Source organism: Labeo rohita, chromosome 4, assembly GCF_022985175.1.
Source record: "Labeo rohita strain BAU-BD-2019 chromosome 4, IGBB_LRoh.1.0, whole genome shotgun sequence".
NCBI lineage: Eukaryota > Metazoa > Chordata > Actinopteri > Cypriniformes > Cyprinidae > Labeo > Labeo rohita.
Window position 1 is genome coordinate 35,603,271 of NC_066872.1, and position 20,867 is coordinate 35,624,137.

General features: G+C 33.5%; 2 protein-coding genes across 2 annotated transcripts; both read left to right on the forward strand.

Annotated features, from left to right (window-relative positions):
* Positions 1-9,893: 9,893 nt before the first annotated feature.
* Positions 9,894-11,594, forward strand: b2m (beta-2-microglobulin). The gene is made up of 4 exons (XM_051108196.1): positions 9,894-10,061; positions 10,541-10,813; positions 10,896-10,950; positions 11,079-11,594. The coding sequence occupies exons 1-3, from the start codon at positions 9,998-10,000 to the stop codon at positions 10,907-10,909; spliced, it is 351 nt and encodes a 116-aa protein (XP_050964153.1). The 5' UTR covers positions 9,894-9,997; the 3' UTR covers positions 10,910-10,950; positions 11,079-11,594.
* A 1,667-nt stretch (positions 11,595-13,261) lies between these two features.
* On the forward strand, positions 13,262-20,674 carry irak3 (interleukin-1 receptor-associated kinase 3). The gene is made up of 13 exons (XM_051108369.1): positions 13,262-13,480; positions 13,811-13,993; positions 14,482-14,525; positions 14,696-14,762; positions 14,945-15,096; positions 16,285-16,349; positions 16,442-16,553; positions 16,640-16,758; positions 16,847-17,045; positions 17,401-17,463; positions 18,344-18,511; positions 18,769-19,222; positions 19,343-20,674. Exons 1-13 carry the CDS (start codon positions 13,366-13,368, stop codon positions 19,468-19,470), a joined length of 1,869 nt encoding a protein of 622 aa, XP_050964326.1. The 5' UTR covers positions 13,262-13,365; the 3' UTR covers positions 19,471-20,674.
* The last annotated feature ends 193 nt before the right edge of the window (positions 20,675-20,867 follow it).

A 20,867-nucleotide genomic window follows, 5' to 3' on the forward strand; every position in this document is an offset into this window, starting at 1 on the left:
CTCGGACAAAAATCTGGTTCAGTTACTCTGCAGATAGCACACTTTAGAAAGATCCCACCACTCCTTAAAAAAATGCACTAATTCTTATAAGGATTCTTGGTCCCACTTTTAGATGGCTTATATTAGATTAGTGTTCATACTGTATTTCAAAACACTTTAGCTAATATTGTGGTGGTATACGGGTAAGGTTAGAAACATGTTTGGTGGTATGGGAGCATAAATAATTAATAACGTTATTTTTTTCTGTATTTACACTGTTTTATCATTGCTTTTGTGGTTAGGTTTAGTAACGTGAGATTTTGTTACATCTGGAGATCATTTTGTACTCAAAATAACACATTAATACTCAAAAATGATCTACAGGATCTTATTGTCATTGTGTATTGTGTACCACGTATTCAAGTCTCTCTGCTCCGGTGAGTGCTGCATTACTAATTATGTAAATATGGTGTGTACATGATATCTGTTGCATTATATACTTAGATGTTTTTGAGTAATACATACACTTTAAAAGCATGATTTAAATCAGTGCTATTTCGCATAAAATCAAAGTAGTACCAAATAAGCTTTACCTAATTACAAAACTTTTACTGGCTGAATTAAAGTTACTTATTTTCTTTGTTAAATACTTAAGTACATTTTACTCGACAATAACAGGTTAATCGTACAGAGCAGTAGCAGCAAAATTTACTGCAAATGTGTCAGTGCAAATTGTTATGAAGATTTTATCAAGTATAAGTTGTTGTTTTTTTTCAGTGTAATATAATTAAATCTATTTATTAAATATATTTTATTAAATATATTTTATTCATAAAATTCTTGTTTAAAGGATGTTTAAAAAAAAGGCAAAAACTGATTAAAGGCAAAAAAATATGCTTCCCCCTCAGTTTGCTGCCATTTCTGCCATTGGTACGCTAAAAGCAGACTTTATTTGCTATTTATGATGTCAATGCGCCATTACAGTCTGTAAAACAGGTCAGTTGCTTAAAATGATTAAAAATATGACCAGTGGAACAGGTAAAATATATTTTATAAGTAAAAGTCTTGTCTGAAGAATGTTTTGCTCTTAAAACAAACCAAAAATACAGATTAAAGGCGAAATATGCTTCACCTTAAGTTTGGCGCCATTTCTGCCATTGGTACGCTAAAAGCAGACTTTATTTGCTATTTATGATGTCAATGCGCCATTACAGTCTGTAAAACGTGTCCATTGCTTAAAATGATTAAAAATATGACCAGTGGAACAGGTAAAATATATTTTATAAGTAAAAGTTTTGTCTGAAGAATGTTTTGCTCTTAAAACGAGCCAAAAATACTGATTAAAGGTGAAATATGCTTCCCCCTCAGTTTGCCGCCATTTCTGCCATTGGTACGCTAAAAGCAGACTTTATTTGCTATTTATGATGTCAATGCGCCATTACAGTCTGTAAAACAGGTCAGTTGCTTAAAATGATTAAAAATATTACCAGTGGAGCAGGTAAAATATATTTTATAAGTAAAAGTTTTGTCTGAAGAATGTTTTGCTCTTAAAACAAGCAAAAATACCGATTAAAGGCGAAATATGCTTCACCTTCAATTTGGCGCCATTTCTAGCGTAGAACGTTAAACGTACGTTTACGTAAATAGAATAGCATCGATTGTGAATGTGACTAACGCCATCTCCCGCTGTTTTTAAAACCGTTTTCAGCATAAACGAATCTTTTTAGAGCGATGCGACTCGTTTAGCTTCGTTTTTAAGGTGTCATGCGTGAGGGCCGCGTTTTTAAGACGCTGTATCAAGAAGTTTACGTTTTTAAAACGCGTTTTGAATTTAAACGCAAGAACGCCTTCCGTTTAAACGGCTCACACTCTCTTTTCTCTGTGTGTCTGAGGTGAGTTTCATATAATTGTTCGTTTCTTGTATCTTCCACACTATAGGATGTCCGTTCAGTTTGCTGAGCAAATAAAACACACTTCCTGTCGTCTCTTGTGTGTCTGGGTGCAGCTGTTGTATCCCTGGCGCGGACTCAGCTATCCGCTTCAGATCCTTTTAAATCCCATTTCATGCTTTTCCGTATAATCCTTACACCCAGATATCACATTATAATCTTATGTATAAGCCTATTCAAATATTAGCATATTTTCCATAGGCCTCGTAATTGTGTACAAGTGTAAACGCGTCGTTGACATGACGTTTCAAACAATGTCGTGCAATGTGATGTGATGCTCCGTCTTAAACTACATTAAACTACATTTAAGTCGAGTGTAATTATTATACATGCAATTCCATACGGAATATTAGTAATTTTAAAATGAAACAGAATGTGTATAGTGATTTATAAATATTATAAATTATTATATACTGTAATAATTATGATTTTAGCATTTGTTTAAAATGTCGACCCAAGTATTACAGTGAAACCATGATGAAGAAGCTGCTTCAAGCTGAAAGAGAGTGTACTTAAGATGACATTGCTTTAAATGGATTATTGATTGTGCATGAAGTGCAAGCCAGACTCCTTCCGAGTCTTTGAGTGGCATATCTGATCCCGGCACATTTGGACTTCATATTCGAGCCTTCAAAGTTCAAAACAGCTCAAATCGAGGTGAGTCAGCAGCACATTTGTACACTAAATTCTACACTGAGATGTCTGAATAGCCCTTCATCACACGATCCTCCTCCATTCAGAAGTGTCTGTTTATAGGAATGAGTCACACTGGACATCAGAACTTCAGGTTGAAATCCTGCCTGCTTCCTTCTGAATATGGAGCGGATGTGACCGTGTCTGGTTTCCCCCAGCCTGTGTGTGCCAGAGGCCGGTCGTCGCTGAATCTGTGCCGGAGCTGCGTTCAAGGTGGGCGTGTGTTTTTCTGAGTTCCAGAGCCAGTGTGTGGAGAGGTGGAAGCGTGGACGGGATGAATGGAGCGAGTGGGTGGCTGTGGGTTTGTGTGTGTGGGTGTCATTCCAAGTGAGATGACTGTCTGTGTGTTTGGGACCTGATGAAATGGAGTATGTTTGTGACTGTGAGTGTGTGAGAGCACATTTTCATGTAGCTTGTACTATGAAAAGGTAAATTAGGGCATTTGAAAAACTCCAAAAGCCTAAATATGTTTGGATTTGTGTATGCACAATGTCATGATACATTACATAATCTAAGTACTGGTTACGGTTATTAGAGTGTATAGTCAGTTTTTTTTTATTTTACTGTTTTTGGTTTAGATTTTAATATTTTTATAATATATTATGATCGACTTACCTTTTAAATTTATTGTAACTTTGTTTTTTATATTTTATTAAATCTATTTATTATCAAGATCAAAGACTGTTAAAAATATATATAATAGTAAACAAAAAATTGTGCAAGAGCTAACTGTAAACGATGAAGAAAAATATGATTAATATATTTTTATTTAATTAGCATATGAACTTTATATATACATACAAAAATGTAATTAGAATTTAGTGTATAAATTACTGACTGAATTATGTTTTTTAATTTATTATTAAATGTACAAATGTGTATAATTTATCATGATTTTACTATTAATATTTATTGTTGCTGTAATTTTTTATTATATCTACTTATTATTAAGATAATGCAGAGCATGTCGAAAGACTCTCTAAAAAATATATTTCAGAGTAAAATAAAAATTATATAGGGGTTACTGTAAATGGTGAAGAAAACTATATGGTTAATGTATTTAATTTAATTACTATATTATATATATTTAATTATTTTAAAAACTAAATAATAAGAAATACATTTGTAATTATAATTTCATTTTTAAATGTTAAATTATTATGATTTTACTAATAATATTTATTGTTACTGTATTTTTAACATATATATTTATTAAGATAATACAGAACATGTCCAAAGACTTTTTAAAAAAAGATTAATATATTTTATTTAATTAATATTATGTGTGTGTGTGTGTATATATATATATATATTTAATTTAATAAAATAATTTGTGATATTGAATATATAAAATTTAAGAAATACATTTTTAATTATAATTTATTTTTTAAATTACTGTGACTGAATTATATTTTGTAATTTAATATTAAATGTATAATTGTAATAATTATTGTGATTTTACTATTAATATTTATTGTTACTGTCACAATTATTTATAATTTATTAATATTTATTTTTTTTATTTTTCTTTTTTCTTTTTTGCAACAGATGACACTTATGTAATGAATAATGTACAATCAGTCAGGGGTCTCGTATTATCCAGAAGGGGTTTATTTTGCAAAATGACCAGCTGACTGCATGCTACCCTGCCAAATATACAGCCAATTACCGATTATTATGTCATCAAAAAAAAGAGTGTAAAGTAATATAAAAGAAAATAAACTATAGGAGATAAATACATATTTAACTGGTCACCATATAAAAATATAGACTGTGACTTACTGTCCAGAATCAAGTATTCTGGAATATTCATATCATAGTTTGAAAGACTGAAACACAAGCTTTTTCAATTCATCCTCAGTGTGTCATTTATGTGTAAGACCATTAAACTGGGTTTTTAAATCTGCTACATAAACATGAGTATGATTTTCCATCTTTAATGCGTATTTATGAATGGTTTTCAAGCCGTGAGTGCTACTTAGTGCATCGGGCTGCATGAATATGTGTTTGTTTACGCCGTATGACTGATGGGTGTTTGTGCACTTCTGTTTGAGGGTGTGTCTGACCCGAGTGTCACGCCGTCACTGACTCACGCCGGCGGTCCTGACTCATCCCGCCGTCACCAGCGCCGTGAGCTCGCGTGCCGCTCCGCACAATCCGGCCGCACTCGCATAGTCATCGAGGAAAGATTTCCCTTTCCTCCTCTCCCACTTTCTTTCTTGTTCTTGGTCTCTGTGAGTCATCTTGGTTTCATTTTGCCGCCCCCCTCCACCCGCCACCCAACTCGCCTCCATTACCGCCTCCTCCCTCAATGGGTCTATCTCTCTTTTCACTCGCCTGTCTCATTCCTTCGCTCCCTCTCTTTCCCTTTCCTTCCTGGCTCTGTAAATGACCTCATTTTAATGAAGCACAGTCTTGGCGGGGAGACCAAACCGCATGGCTGGAACCTCCCTCCCTCCATCTCTCTAAACCACCCTGTACTCCAGAATCTGGCTTTCATTCCCAACGCTAATAGAACCGACCGGGAAGTCTGGGAATTCTAGAGTAACTCCAAGAATTCCACGACAAATGTTTGATTGCATTCCATCACTTATGGCAACAACACCACATGTAATAAAACTACTTTCCGTGGCTCTAGCTGCAACATTGTCTCATAAACTAGGAGACCATGTACACAGTGTGGTCCAAAAGTCTGAGCATGAATCTCTGATTTAAACAACGGAAGGTTTTAGGATTTTTTTCACCTTTCAAACAAGGAAACATAAAATAAAGAAGAGATATTTAAGACACACTTAAAAATAAAATTTCTTTATTCTTATGCGTCTCGACGGTTCCACCAAGAACCTTTAACATCCATGGAAACTTTCCATTGCACAAAAAGTTCTATATAGTGGAATAACATTGTTCACACTAAGAAAAAATGGCACCCTTAGTGAAAGGTTCTTTAGTGAACCTTTATATTATTGCAATTTAAAATAACATTTCTCTCTTTTTTTTTATTTCTGTGATGCAAAGCTGATTTTCATCAGCCATTACTCCAGTCTTCAGTGTCACGATCCTTCTAATAAAATTCTAAAATGCTAATTTAATATTATCAATGTTGAAAACAGTTGCGCTGCCTAATATTTTTTGGAACCTGTGATACTTTTTAGGATTTTTTTAATAAATAAAAAATTAAAAGGAACAGCATTTATTCAAAATAACTCTTTAACTCTTTTCTAACAATATATGTCTTTACTGTCACTTTTTAATTAAACACATCCTTGCTGAATAATAGTACGAATTTCTTTAAAGGAAAGAAAGAAAAAAATGTACTGACTCCAAACTTTGAACGGTATGTGTATTGTAACAAAAGATTTCTATTTTAAATGAATGCTGTTTTTCTTGTTTTATTCATCAAAGAATCCTGAAAAAAGTATCACTGGTTCAAAATAAATAAATAATAAATAAAAATTAACATTGATAATAAATCAGCATAGAATGATTTCTGAAGGATATCACTGACACTGAAGACTGAAATAATTATGCTGAAAATTCAGCTTTGCATCACAGGAATAAATTCTATTTTAAAGTAATTTAAAATAGAAAACCACTATTTTAAATTGCAAAAATATTTAAAAATATTAAAGTTTTTTCAGTATTTTTAATCAGTTGAACACAGCCTTGATGAGCAGAAAAGACTTTTAAAAATTGCACTGATCCCACATTCTTAAAAAATAGCGTTTTTTTGTTGGCATTGAAAGTTCCACGAAGAACCTTTAACATCTGTGGAAACTTTTTATTGCACAAAAAGTTTGTTATATTAAAAAAAAGGTTCTTTAGAATATTAAAATACTCTTCACACTTCAAAAAAAAGTTATTTTAAGAAAGGTTTCTTTGGGAAACCCCAAATAGTTCATCTATTACATCACTGCAAAACCCCCTTTTAGAGCATTTATATTTAATAGTGCAGATGTCTCTATGCCTTTTTTTTTTGGTAGTTAGAATAACTATTTTTGCACGGATAGACTGCAAGTGTGCTTCTATTGTCAGTGCAAAGAGTAAAATCCCTCCTATAAAGCCTGATGGTTTTGTTATGGTCTCTGTCTGCAGCCTTTATGAGGTTGTGAATGCTACCACATGCTTGCACAGCCGTCCCAGTCGGCTACACCGCAAACTCTCAAGATTTGTGGCGCACTCTAGATAGAGACATGAAAAATGAGACAGGTGCAAAATGAGTCCAAACAAGGTGGTGTTACGTTTGAGTGAACATCTACCTGAGCAGAGAGCTATGGCTTTCTCTGTTCGACATTAACTGAAGGCTGCTAATTGAGCTTCAATTACAGATTAAGCTTTGTGTTGGATAGGAACATTAACTACACTGGATAGAGACTTTGATGAAAAAAAAATCACTTTTATGATATTTATGAAAGGATGTCATATGACCAAGTCAGCCATTAGATTTTATAGCTTATGGTGAACTTGTTTTTAAGTTCTGGTGGTTCGAATCCTATAAAAGTTACAATGATACAACAACATAAATCAGTCTAAATCTGAAGTACATTCAGTAGCGTGTCCAAACCTCAAACTTAGTTTTCACTGCCTGGCTCAAGACTTAATTCTGTGCATGATTTTAGTTTCACTTTCAATGCTGGTGCAATGCTGACAGCTAGTGGGGAAAAGTGTGCCATTGCAGGCCGCCCTATATTTTGAGATCTACAAAAGTGCCAGTCTAAGGGTTTGACCACAGAAAAAAACATCACCAGATAATCAGATGACATTCGTTTGCAGGTTTTTATTTTCGGTTTTAGATATAGAGGCAGTATTGGGTAATAGTCATCGTTCTCGATATTTACTTCCGTATATGTAATATAACGTACAATAAAAAAATTCCAGGGGTTATCACATGATTTCCCAGAGATGTTGTTTGAGCATTGGAATCTACTTTCGCTTTTTGTTTACACAGTAGCCAAAATGTATTTAGATACTTAAGCCACAATCAAACATTGATGAATTTCATTGCATTAGATATTATATAAAATCAACTGGCAAGTTCATATAGGTGTAGAAGTCATACAATATAATGCTATATGGAGTAACCACATCAGTTATGGACAGTTTAGTTAAGCTTAACCACTTAGAAACATGCTGTTTTTTTTTAACACACACTCTTAAAAATAAAGGTGCTTTACGATGCCATAGAAGAACCTTTTTTTGTCTAAATGGTTCCATTAAGAACCTTTAACATCTTTATTTTTCACAAAAGGTTCTTTGTGGCAAAAGAAGGTTCTTTATATTATAAAAAGGTAAGTAAGAGATGGTTCTTTAAAGAAACTTTAATTGGTTTTGATGGCAAGAACCTTTTAAGCACCTTTATTTTTAAGAGTGTACTTGTCACTTATTATTTGGTAGCATGAGATCTCACAGCATTTGACTAAGTGTATGCTAATTATTTATCAGAAAACGAAATACCATTTGCAAAGCTGGCAAGTCATCTAAAATGTGCCCAGGCTGGTAAATCTGCTTTGGTTTCATTCAAATGCACAAGGAAACATCCTTCAAGTTTGAACTTAAAGTGAAAGCACTTCCAAAGCAGACTGCACAAAAAGTGCATAAAGTAAAGTTTTATACATTTTTCCCAGCAGTTTAATACATTGGATTACAGATCTACACAAAGCACGGTGTCATAATATTGTGCTTAGTATCCATAGAGACTGAGATGAAGAATGTTGTGGCAGGGAATCTGGCATCCAGGCCAAGCCACAATTCATATGCGTTTCTTTATTGCTCCGACTCGCCAGTATATTCCATACAACTCAAAAGCTTAAAGAACAGGGATAACTTTAACATTCCTATGGCTGATGCTTTATTTAGCTCTTTATTTAGATTTTTACCAGCCTTAGGTTTACAGATTTAGCAACTCGCTTTGCTTTTTTTATGTTCTCTTGATTTGGTCTAGAAGCAATCTTCTCACAAAAATTGATAGTAAATTTCACGCATAATTAACTGCACGATAATGCAAAATCTGAAATTTAGAAGTAGAAAGTGTAATCCAGTACTCTAGTAATCTGTTTTATTTACAACTTTGAAAAATAATTTTGACAATATAATGGTGAAAAGGTGTCTGGAGCCCTTGGAACATTAAAACATATAGTTACGTGATACAGTAAGTGACTGTATCGTATGTAATTAGAGTCTTGTTTGCTATAACGATTTCTATACTACGCAGTTCATTGAAATTTTCCTGCGGTATGAGAAATTTATTTTTAAAACTACAAATACAGCATTTTCTATCAATTGTTAAGAGATATTCATTAAAAATACATATATGTAAAATGTTACTTACTTATATATAATTTTCAGTAACACTTTACAGTAAGCTAGATTAGTTAACTACATTAGTTAACATGAACTAAAAATAAACAATGCTTTAACAGCATTTATCAAATCTTAGTGAATTTTCACATTTTCTAATGCATTATTTTTTTATTTTTTTTTTACTATATATTTACTATTTATTTATTTTATGCTATATATTTTTTTACTAATGCATTATTAAAATCACAAGTTTTGTTTGTTAACATTAGTTAATACACTGTAAACTAACATCGACAAACGTTCGTTTATGTTAGATATACATTAAACGCAGTTCACTACCCTTGTTATTTTAAGAAATAAATATTTAAATAAATATTTTAAGAAATTTGACATATATTACTAAACATATATATACTAAAATGCTAACAATTTACAATAATGTTTCATTTCCATTTGTTTATGTTAGTTATCAACATTTGTTAACCCGAACTAACAATGAAAGATAATTGTAAAGCATATTAATCTTAGTTGATATTAATTTCGATATTTAGTAATCCGTTTAAGGTTAAACTATTAATGTTATTTCATGGGCCTGGGCTGACATGAACTAACAGGTGTATTTTTAATAACTAATGTTAAAAAAGTTGTGTGAACACTATAACAGATAGTATTGCTTTTGTTAGTTAATGCGTTAACTAATGGGAAATTATGCTAAAGTGTCAGCACTATTATAAATATTGTTTTCGGTACTTTCGGCGCTGTTGGTGTGCAAAATGGTGGACTGGTTATGTTTATGAGGACAACGAAGGAGGAGGAGTCTTTTTATTGTTTAGGTAAGTTAGGGTATTTCCAAAGGGATTGTTTTCTACCAAACCAATGCCACAGTCTGTATAACCTCCCTATATCAAATCCGCCTAGTGATAACTTGTGGCAGTTTTGCTATTGGCTGTCGGTCATTTTGGAGGCTGAGCTTGTGACAGTGCATTTAAGGTTACTGGTCGTTTACTTTCGATATTAACTGCATTCGACTTGAAAGGTGTAGCATACTCTTTTTAATACTCGTGACTAAATCTCCAAAAATGAGAGCTATCATCACTTTCGCCCTATTCTGTGTGCTGTACATCACTGTACAGGGCAAAACATGTAAGTAATTCATACTGAATATGTAAATACTGTATTGTGTTGTTTGTTTATTGTGTTGTGTTAGTCTGTTGATCACCTCTGATATCTTGCAAGAGAAGTTTCCCTTAGGAATTCTTCAAGTAACCTAAATATGTTTAAGTACTATGTATGTATCTGTCTATAGTTATAGTTAGGTGGTTTAATCAGTATTTTTAAGGACTGTTTCCTGGTTTTAATTTGAAATAGGTTAAAAACAGTGCATCATGTCGGCTAAAGTGGTTAAATTTGTATTTAGGTCATACCTAAATATGTTACCAGCTGCTAAACACAGTATTTTTTTTTTTTTTTCATTTTTTATTAATTGCATAACCTGTTTACAGCTTGCCAGCGAGTAGTAATTCTGACGCAGTTTGTGTTACTTAGTGATTTGTTATGTTTGTTATCATATTTTAACTTTACATGTTATTTTTGTAAACTAATATTTGAAATTATACTTTCAGCCAACCCCAAGGTCCAGGTGTACAGCCATTATCCTGGAGAGTATGGAAAGTCGAACACCCTCATCTGCCATGTCAGTGGCTTCCACCCTCCTGATATCAGCATTGAACTGCTGAAGAATGGTGAGATTCTCCCTGAGAGCAAGCAGACTGACCTGGCCTTCGAAAAGGGCTGGCAGTTTCACCTCACCAAGAGCGTCGCCTTCACACCAGAGCGAGGACATGATTATTCCTGCAAAGTTCGACACATGAGCGAAACAAAAACCTATTCTTGGGGTAAGTGTAATGTGCATGTTTCTAGAAGATACCTTGTGGATTGACATTGCACGTGTATTGAACATCTCATGTTTTTCCTCAGAGCCCAACATGTAAAGCGAAAGCCATCAAAACCGTCACCTGGCAGACAAAGCATGGTAAGTGTTAGCTTACCTTGTTTATTATTAATGGAAAATATAGCCAAATACCATTTTTTTCTACCATTAAAATGGCATTTCAGAATTGTAAGATAAATAAAGGTGGTTTTTTTTTTGTTTTTTTTTAGGATGCTTTCATGTTTTGGACTTTTACCATCATCTGCAGAAACCATATTATCATTCTTTTCCAATATTACAAACCTGGCTCAAGATGCACTATTCACACAAATGACTCTGCAACTTCTGTGATTCATCGATTTTAGTTTTTCCTTGAGTTGACATTCTTTTTCTCCATGAGAGTAAGAATAATTTAACCAAAACAGCTGCTACATGTTTTTGGATGAGCTTTGATCAGTTTCTGGGTTCTTTTCACTCTTTCATTCCTCTCTCTGTAAATTCTGTTTAGGACATGCAGTAGCAGGCACTTGTATATGTAAAACAAATAAGGCAGTAGGGCTAGTTATGCCTATTTTGGGGCTTTACTTTTGTAATTAAATTCAAATATCACACTCAATTCTCTCTTTTTAAAACAGTTAAGACTACTGCAAACCAGATATTTAATGAATATGAATAATTCAATTTGACACTTTGTTTCTAGTGAAAATGTAATTGTAAGTGGGGAAAATAAAAAATTGAAAAACGAATGCAACAGTTGTGTTTATTTGCTTGTTTAATAGTCTGTTTTAAGTCAACATTATAGCCAGTTGAAATTATTTGCCTAACCTAAAACATTAACGTCTGCCTAGCAACTGTGGAAACAAGGCGGTGATTGGACTACAAAAAAAATTCAACAAGTAAGAGTTTCGTTTTCTAAGAGGCTATTAAAAAGGTAATATCCTCGAATGTTGTGTTATGTGGCGTTTTTACCTTTTATCAAATTTGTTTTATGTCCTAAAGTGCGTTTGGCAGTTTGTTTAAGCGCGCCATTGCTACTCTGCCGCGCACTGAGATAAAGTCACATGACTTCCCGAAAACCGTGTGATGGTGACAAGCATCTCTGATCTTCAAAGAGCACAACTGACATCAAGTGGTCATATTAATAAAACATAATGCAACAAGGAAGTTGAAATGCTGTGAATCATACTGCTTTTGTAATTGTAGGGACATTTTGTAAATAAAGATGTATGTTTTAATGTCTAAGTGAACTGACATTTATTGACGTACAATTGATTACTGATACACATTTAAGAATTAAAATGTGTAAATTTGTCAGGCTAAAACTTTAATTGCATTTAAAAGTTTTACCAAAAAGAATATATGACATTTTTAACAATTTCTGTTTAATTTATATCTTATTTAATTTTTCATTGAAGACTTTGAAGATTCTCCTGTCTCTCTACTGTATTGCAGTTATAAATAAACTTTATCTCTGATTACAGAAGGATTGTCAGTCCCTCAAATCATCTTTTTAGTTATGTACAGAGAAAGTATCAGTCACATATCAGCTGTTTTTTTTTTTAAATTTATTTTATTTTATGTTAACCTCTATGTATATTCATTTTATTATTGCCTTTTATTTTACTGTCAATTTTCCTTCAACGCAGAAGTAAGCCGATGGGTGAGACTTCCGGTTCATTATTTCGCTAGATGTAAACATACTGGTCCCGATACACTTCCTGTTTCTTTTTTTTCTTTTTTTCTTACTTTATACAAACATCACAAAAAATACAACCAACATAACATTTGACTGGATGAAAATGTTACATTAGCACCTTTAAGATAATGTATATGTATATGTGAAAAAAAAAACAACAACAACAAAAAAAAAAAAAACAGGAAGCGCTTCTGGACCAGTGTTGTTTACATCTAGCGAAATGGTCTGTAGGGAAATAATAACGAGAACAATAACGTGCTGTAAACAGTAAAATCGTTTGCACTACAAACCAGAGTGTTCATAATTAAGATTACACATTAAAATAAAATGGTAAGACACACCCATTTGCAATATCAAGCAACAAAAAGCAGTTTTGTACAGCTAAAATAACTGGACGCGAAGCCAGACCCATAACACTTACAAATATTGAATTAAATTAATAATGCAATAGTTATTAAATTATTAAAGCAATAATAAAACATTATTATTATTATTATTATTATTATTATTATTATTTATCTATTATTATATTTTTATGTCATTTTCTTCTTATATAATCTATTAATCATTTGCTAAATTAATTGCTGGATTTTTGTGCTTATTTTTTTTGTTTTGTTGTATGGGTTGCCACTTTTCTCTTACAAGCAAGGGCTCTCTTAAGAGTAATAGTCAAATTATTTAGAGGAAGTAGGTGGGGTTTGGGAATTTCCGCGTTGTAGCAAGAGTTACCAACACAAGAGAGCACTGTAGAGTCATCAGTCCGAAAGGAATGAAACATCTAAACAAACTTCACACACCTGTGTAGCCAAGACTAGCGAAACATGTCAGGTAAAATAAATACGTCGACGTTCCTCTTCGACGTCCCGCCGGTGCTGATGGGGAATTTCTGTAAGCTGATGGACAGCGGTGTCGACGGTCTGGGATGGAGAGCTTTAGGTAACGTTAAAAAACGCACGTTTCCATCATAATATAACTTTGTACGACCGTTACCTGAAAGTATGAGGGTCAGCTATGACCATCTTATCAGTTAATCTTTATTTCTTATCTTTGGGAATGTGTCAGTGTTAAACAGCCGTTCACTCTTCAAGCTTTTTTGTTTTTTACTTTATAGTTATTATCTGGATATTATAGTACAAGATGGTCATTAGTTGGTCCAGACTTCATTAGCTGGTCCCAAGTTAACAACAAATGGCTTCAGGTTATAACAATTGGTCAACAAACTCAGCTTCAATATGGAAAACATATCCTGATATTTCTCTCTTACAGCTAACCACATCCTTCCCAGTCAGCTGGAAGTCAGATATGCTGAAATGCACGTAGCTGCTGGGAAAAGTCCTACCCAGGAGCTCATGTGGACGTGGGCCCAGCAGAATAAAACAGTTGGGGATCTTCTGAAGGTTCTGGATCAGATGGGTCACGCTCGAGCCAGGAGTCTTTTCCAAACCGAAGGTAACATCTTCATCGTAAGAGGCTATGTTATGGTTATGCCAAAATAGCTACTACAGTTATTGTATACATTTATCAAAGACAAAAAGAGTCAGTATCATTTATTGTTTTCTTAGTAGCGATTGCTAAGTAACTTATATATTGGTGGAAGCTGTAGGGGTTGTTTACATTTTACTGCCTTCTTTTAGCTTCCTCTTCTTTAAGCTTTCTATAGCGTATATGATTATTATAGTGTCGTAATGCATAGTTTGCTTTAAAGAGGAACCTGACAAACCTAAATATGAAGGTAACTATGAAGTGAAGCAAAACAAAACAAAACAAAACGTCATTTAAATAACCACAGCTGTGAATATAAACCACAGAGAAGTTCTAACGAATTGTATCACCCACAAAACCACAATCGATCACAAACAACATGTAGTGAAACTAGTGATACTGCTCTGAAACCACTGTATTACAACAATTAACCCAACATATTCGATCTTTGGTAGACTCCTGCGTACTGAAGTCACCATCGTCTCCTCTCTTTGTCACGGTAATTGATGTCTTTTTTGATACTGTTATCAACCTGCAGATTTGTAAAGCAGATGGTGGTCAGATATTTGGCTTTATTCAAAAGCAAAAAAAAAAAGCACTTTAGTAACATTGTATTCATATATTATGCTTTCACATTCACCCTATCTATATTTTTAATTTTTCAATCAGGATCTGCCAAACACTGAGAAATCCTGTCAAATGTCTGCTCCTCATTCAGAGTCTGTGTTTGTTAAAGGTAATTTGTGCATTTAAGTGCATTTAAACTTGATATTAATTGTCTTTATGTCAGTTAACATTACATGTTGCTGTAAGTCAGTGCCAACTCTACTCTTCTTTCTTGATATTAGAAAGAAAGTTTCATTTCTGCTTTGAGTGGTTTCATAAGGATATAAGATTAAACCTTCTTGCCCATTTCAGGTAAAAAACAGAAGTATTGCATTACATTTTCTGACGTCATAGAAGGAACGAGACATTTTCACCCGGATTTAAAAATACGATCGAGCGCGTTCTCCGAGGTCTACTGTGGCAAATGGGGAAACAGATCTTTTGCTGTGAAAGTTTTCAAACAGGTCATACTCTATTAATATCTCAAAACATTACTTAAATCATCATTTACAAATCATTCACAAAGTAATGTGTATTCAACTAGTATGGACCTAGTGTTCATTTTCATACCAGTTGCTTTAATTAATAATAAAATAATAAAAATACAAGACCATAATAAAATAGTTAATGATATAAGGACAAATTATTATTATCATTATTATTATTATTAAATTAATCTGCCATTCTATTGTTTTATGTTCTTTTTTGGCAATTGGTCAATTATAAATTATTAATAAAATTATAATATAATATAATATAATATGTAAGACCATAATAAAATAGTTAATGATATAAGGACATTATTATTAATAATATTATTATTATTATTATTATTATTATTATCATTATTATTATTATTACATCAATCTGTCATTCTGTTGTTGTTTGTCATTTTATGTGGCAATTGTTCTATTATAAATTAATAATAAAATAATATAATCAAAAATACAAGACCATAATAAAATTGTTGATGGTATAAAGACATATAATAATATTAGTATTAGTATTATTAGTATTATTATTATTCACTTTTTCTTTTTCGGCAATTGTTCTATTATAAAGTAGTGATAAAATAATATAATAAAAAATACCATAGTAAAAAGACCATAATAAAATTGTTTATGGTATAAAGACTTATTATTATCACATTCATCTGCTATTCTATTGTTTTAAGATTCTTTTCTGCCAATTTTCTGGTTTATTATAAATTATTATTAAAATAATATAATAAAAAAATATAAGACTATAATAAAATAATTAATGATATAAGGGCATATTATTATTATTATTATTACATTATTCTGCCATTCTATTGTTGTTGTTGTTTTTTTTTGTTTTTTTTGCAATTGTTCTATTATAAACTAAAATAAAACGATATAATAAAAAATACAATACCATCATAAAATCGTTGATGATATAAAGACATTATTATTATTATTATTATTTTTACTACCACTACATTCATCTGCTATACTATTAGTGTTCTTTTCTGGCAATTGTTCTATTATTATTTAATAATAAAATAATATAATAAAAAATACAAGACCTTTATAAAATAGTCAGGTCCGAACGAATTAATAACTGATTTCACATACACAAATCAGTGTTTTGAAAAATGCTTATCAGGTTTTTTTTTTGTTTTTTTTTAACAGGAAAACAAAGCTGATTGGAAGGCGTTGTGGGAAAAATTCACCAAAGAAATTGAAGTTCTACAACTGTAGGTTCAGTCAGTGCGTGCTTGATCATGTTACATTGACTTTTCGAATGTTCTTTATTATTTTTTAATGGTTCCCATGTTTGTGTGTTTAGCTACCAGCATCCTAATATCTTAGAGTTATGGGGCAGCTTTTCAGAGGCAGATCGCTTCTGTCTCGTTTATCCGTACCTTCATAACGGATCGCTGTTCCACAGACTTCATGAGGTAAATCTCCTACCAGCAAACTGTAACATGTTCAATCATAGCAATCTAAAGTTGACGTTTTTGTAATGTGTACTCTTGTCTTACAGGAAGTTCAGGGTCCTTTATCATGGCAGGAAAGGCTAAACATCATCAAAGGCACCGCAAAGGCAGTTAACCATCTACACACTGCACAACCATGCATGGTTATTTGTGGAAACATTACAAGGTGCCAGTGTAAAGCCGTATCTCCAGCTTCTAGATGCCTAATGAAAGATGCTGCTTTGAAACAAGCTTGTTTTATATTGTGTTCACAGTTCAAACATACTCTTGGATGAGCGCCTGCAGCCCAAATTATCAGATTTTGGATTAGCTCATCTCAGACCGCACTCTGTCGATCAGAGCTGCACTATTGTCATGGATACTGCCTCCCATAGCAACCTTGGCTATCTCCCAGAAGAGTACATCCGTGATGGCAAGCTGTCAATCAAACTTGACGTGTACAGCCTTGGCATGGTGAGTGTAGCATCCAGGCCCAGGTACAATTTGCACAAAGTCTTATGCCTGCTTTTTAAAGGGCGCCTATTATGCAAAATCCACTTTTACATGGTGTTTGGACATTAATGTGTGTTGGCAGTGTGTGAACACAATCACCCTACAATGATAAAAGTCCACCTGCTCCTTATTTTTTAATCCCCATCAGATCAATATTACCAATATTATCATGTGGATATAATATGTGCCCTTTAATGTTAATGATTCAACTGGCCATTAAAATCTCTTTGTCATTTATTACTGGCCTGTCATGACTGGGTCAACATAATTAACCTTTTTTTCTTAATTTCTTTAAATGTTCTTTATATGCTTGTAGGTTATATTAGAGACATGTACTGGACAGAAGGTGAGACAGGAGTCAGGAAAAAGCCTGTTTTTGGTAAGAAGAAACAAGAAGTAATTTTACTTGAGCACCAAATCAGCATGTAAGAATTATTTCTGAAGGATCATAATGGAAATTCAGCTTTGCCGTCACAGAAATAAATGAGATTTTAAAATATATTGAAATTGAATTTATTATTAGTACTGTTTATTTTAAATTGTATGTTATTTAATTATCAATGTTATCATTATTATTATCAATATATTTTATTTGTATAATTTATTTGTTATTTAATGACCTTTTTTCTTTACATTTTAAGTTTCGCGAATCTGTTAATATAATTCGTACTTTACATTAAAGAGATAGTTCACCCAAAAATGAAATTATGTTATTGATGCTCACCCTCATGTCATTCCAAATCTGTAAGACCATCATTCATCTTCAGAGCACAAATTAAGATATTTTTTATGAAATATGAAAGCTTTTTGACCCTCTATAGACAGCAATGCAACTACCACGCTCAAGGCCCAGAAAGGTAGTATTCTTATAAATGTGTGACGAAGATTGACACGTAAGAGAAGAAATAGTTGAGTAAAGTCGTTATGTTTTTCCTTTGTGCGCAAAAAGTATTCTTGTAGATTTATAAAATCATGATTGAACCACTGATGTCACATAGACTATTTTAATAATGTCCTTACTACCTTTCTGGGCCTTGAACGTGTCAGTTGTGTTGCTGTCTATGCAAGACCAGAAAGCTCTCAGGTTTCTCTCAAAAATATCTTTGTGTTCTGAAGATGAACGAAGATCTTATGGGTTTGGAACGACATGAGGGTGAGTTATTAAAGACAGAATTTTCATTTTTTAGTAAACTATCCTATTAAAACAACTGATAACAGAACTGTCTCTTTCACTGACTAATGGTATTGCATTTCTTTAGAGAGACATATTGCATTCAGAATTTGAGGAAAAAGGCTCTGTGGATGCCTGTCTGCAGTTTTTAGATCCCAAAGTTGAGCATTGGCCTACTGCGGTGGCACTTTGTCTGCTCCGAATCGGACTAGAATGCACAAGCAGCAAAATGCGAGCAAGGCCTACCATGGAAATGGTTAGTAAATATTCTCACTTACACAAACATAAAAAGATTTAACATCGTTGCAAGCGTAGTAACAATTAAAAGCTTAAATGATTCCATTGCATAAGTATTCATACCCATATCTGGGACAGTTGAAATTTTGAATGGGTATTGAATGGAATTTGCCACAGGTTAACGTTACTCAAAGAGTAGTAACATCTACATAAGGTAGAATAAAGGTGAACCTTCGCAAGGCACTGTAAACATATAGAAACTGTATTCCTTTTCAGGTGCTTCAGAGGCTAAACCAAATTCTTCCCACGCCCACATCCCCTGAGGACCAGCCGCACACCCTAGATGATACGATTCCTCTTCAGTGGCCACATAATTGCCACAGTCCACATCTAAGCATCCCTGTCGAAGTTGATGAAATGTACAGCCCGCTTGAGGAACCACAACCTCCCAGACTTTCCAATCTGGCAGAACCCTGCGAATGCAGCCAGTCTGAGGTCACTTTCTTGAGTGTTGGAGATCCCAACTTGTCACATTCCCTCAGGGAATGTCTTGAGGAAAATGACAGAGTGGTTTCAGCATCACAGAGTATCCAGTCAGACTCTGCAGCTCCTCTGGACTTATATGGGAGCTGGCCAGTGGAGTGTAGCTGTAGCGCTGGAACAGAAGCGCAGGGGTGCGAGGACTGCTGTGCCAATGGCTTCAGTCAGTCTGTTTTATATGTCACTGTAGGCAAGTAGAGTCATTAGAACATTCACAAAAATCTGTCTAGATGTCCAACGTCATTGTCCGTACAAACTAATTCATGTCCAAGCAGGTTTAGAATTAATATCCAGTATTTTTCTTTTTCAGATGATGATCCCCAGCTCTCTCAGTATGGCATTACAAATCCAGCAAAAGAGAAAATAAAGAATAAAATTCATCTGTACAACCAGGGGATAATAAAAACTGAAGAACTTCTTTCGCTTAAGTCGGAATGATTCAGCAATAGGTCGGGAAATGGGGAGTGTTGGAGGTCATTTAAAAAAAAAAGGATTTTTAACAGTATTTATCTGCTTTAAATGAAAGTAGTTTAGAAATATACTTAATGTATTCGCATTAAAAAAGATGCAGCATGTGGGGATGTTACAAAAATTGGTTCTTAAAAATTCTAACCATAATATATTTTACTCTGACGTACAACTACTATCTCTTTAAGAGATTTAGTTTTAGCCTTTCACTTGGTTGTATTTCGTTAAAGCATATTTGAATGCGTAAAGGCGACGTCGTACACGTCAGAAACACTTCCAGGTGTTCCTAGTAGTGCCTACAAATCTCCATGCTTCAGTGAAGCTCTCCGTAGTTTGTTTATGACTGGATTAATTGAGAAATTCTAATTTATGTGCGTACAAATTTTAACCAATAACAAATAATGTAGAATGTTGTTCGCACAATTAAAGAAACAAATAAAATTTATGGGGCTTTTATTTTCAGGATATTCCTTCTGCCAAAAAAAAGCGTAACGCTTTGGCGGCTGTAAGCAGGAAAGCCCTGGTGAAAAAACCAGCATATGCTGGTAGGTATGTTTTAATGCTGGAATGCTGGTTAGGTAGGTTTTGATGCTGGTTTATGCTGGTCCTTTGCTGGTTTTTGCTGGTCATGTTGCTGGTCAAGGACCAGCATGAACCAGCAAAGGACCAGCATAAACCAGCTAAGGACCAGCTTAAACCAGCATCAAAACCTACCTAACCAGCATTCCAGCATCAAAACATACCTACCAGCATATGCTGTTTTTTTCACCAGGGAGGAAACCAAAGGCGGGATTTTTTTCTTTGAATGGTGAGGCTTCACTTTTAAACAGCTTTTTCCGAAGAAATTGCTTCTTTTAGTGAATCAACAACCTGATCGCTAATCTTCAACATGTTTTACACTAAGCAGTATTTTCGTTGGGAACTGTATGTAGATTTTACCTTGTTTTTAAGAGAAGGCAGATTGGGAATGTCGCAACAGGTAGTACTCATTTATGGCACTGTTAGCAACAGATTTGTGTCGCATTAATATTTAATAAAATATATGTAATATTGTGTGTTGTCTAAAATATCGATTTTTCTTTCGTTTTCAGGTTTTACCTTAATGAATAAAGGACACGAATTATTTGTTTTATTATTGTATGTTGTTTAATGACAATAAAATGTTTTCTATGGATTTAAAGTGATTTCTCTCTCTCTCTCTCTCTCTCTCTCTCTATATATATATATAAAGGTGTTATGTCTGTGGCTTCCAACTTTCAGCAATTATTTTAGTCACTATTACCAGTGTTAATTATGTCCAGTCATGCTGCTCCTGCAGTGACCAGTGTTGGCAGATCGGGTTGACGATTTCCAGCCCAAAAGCTCAC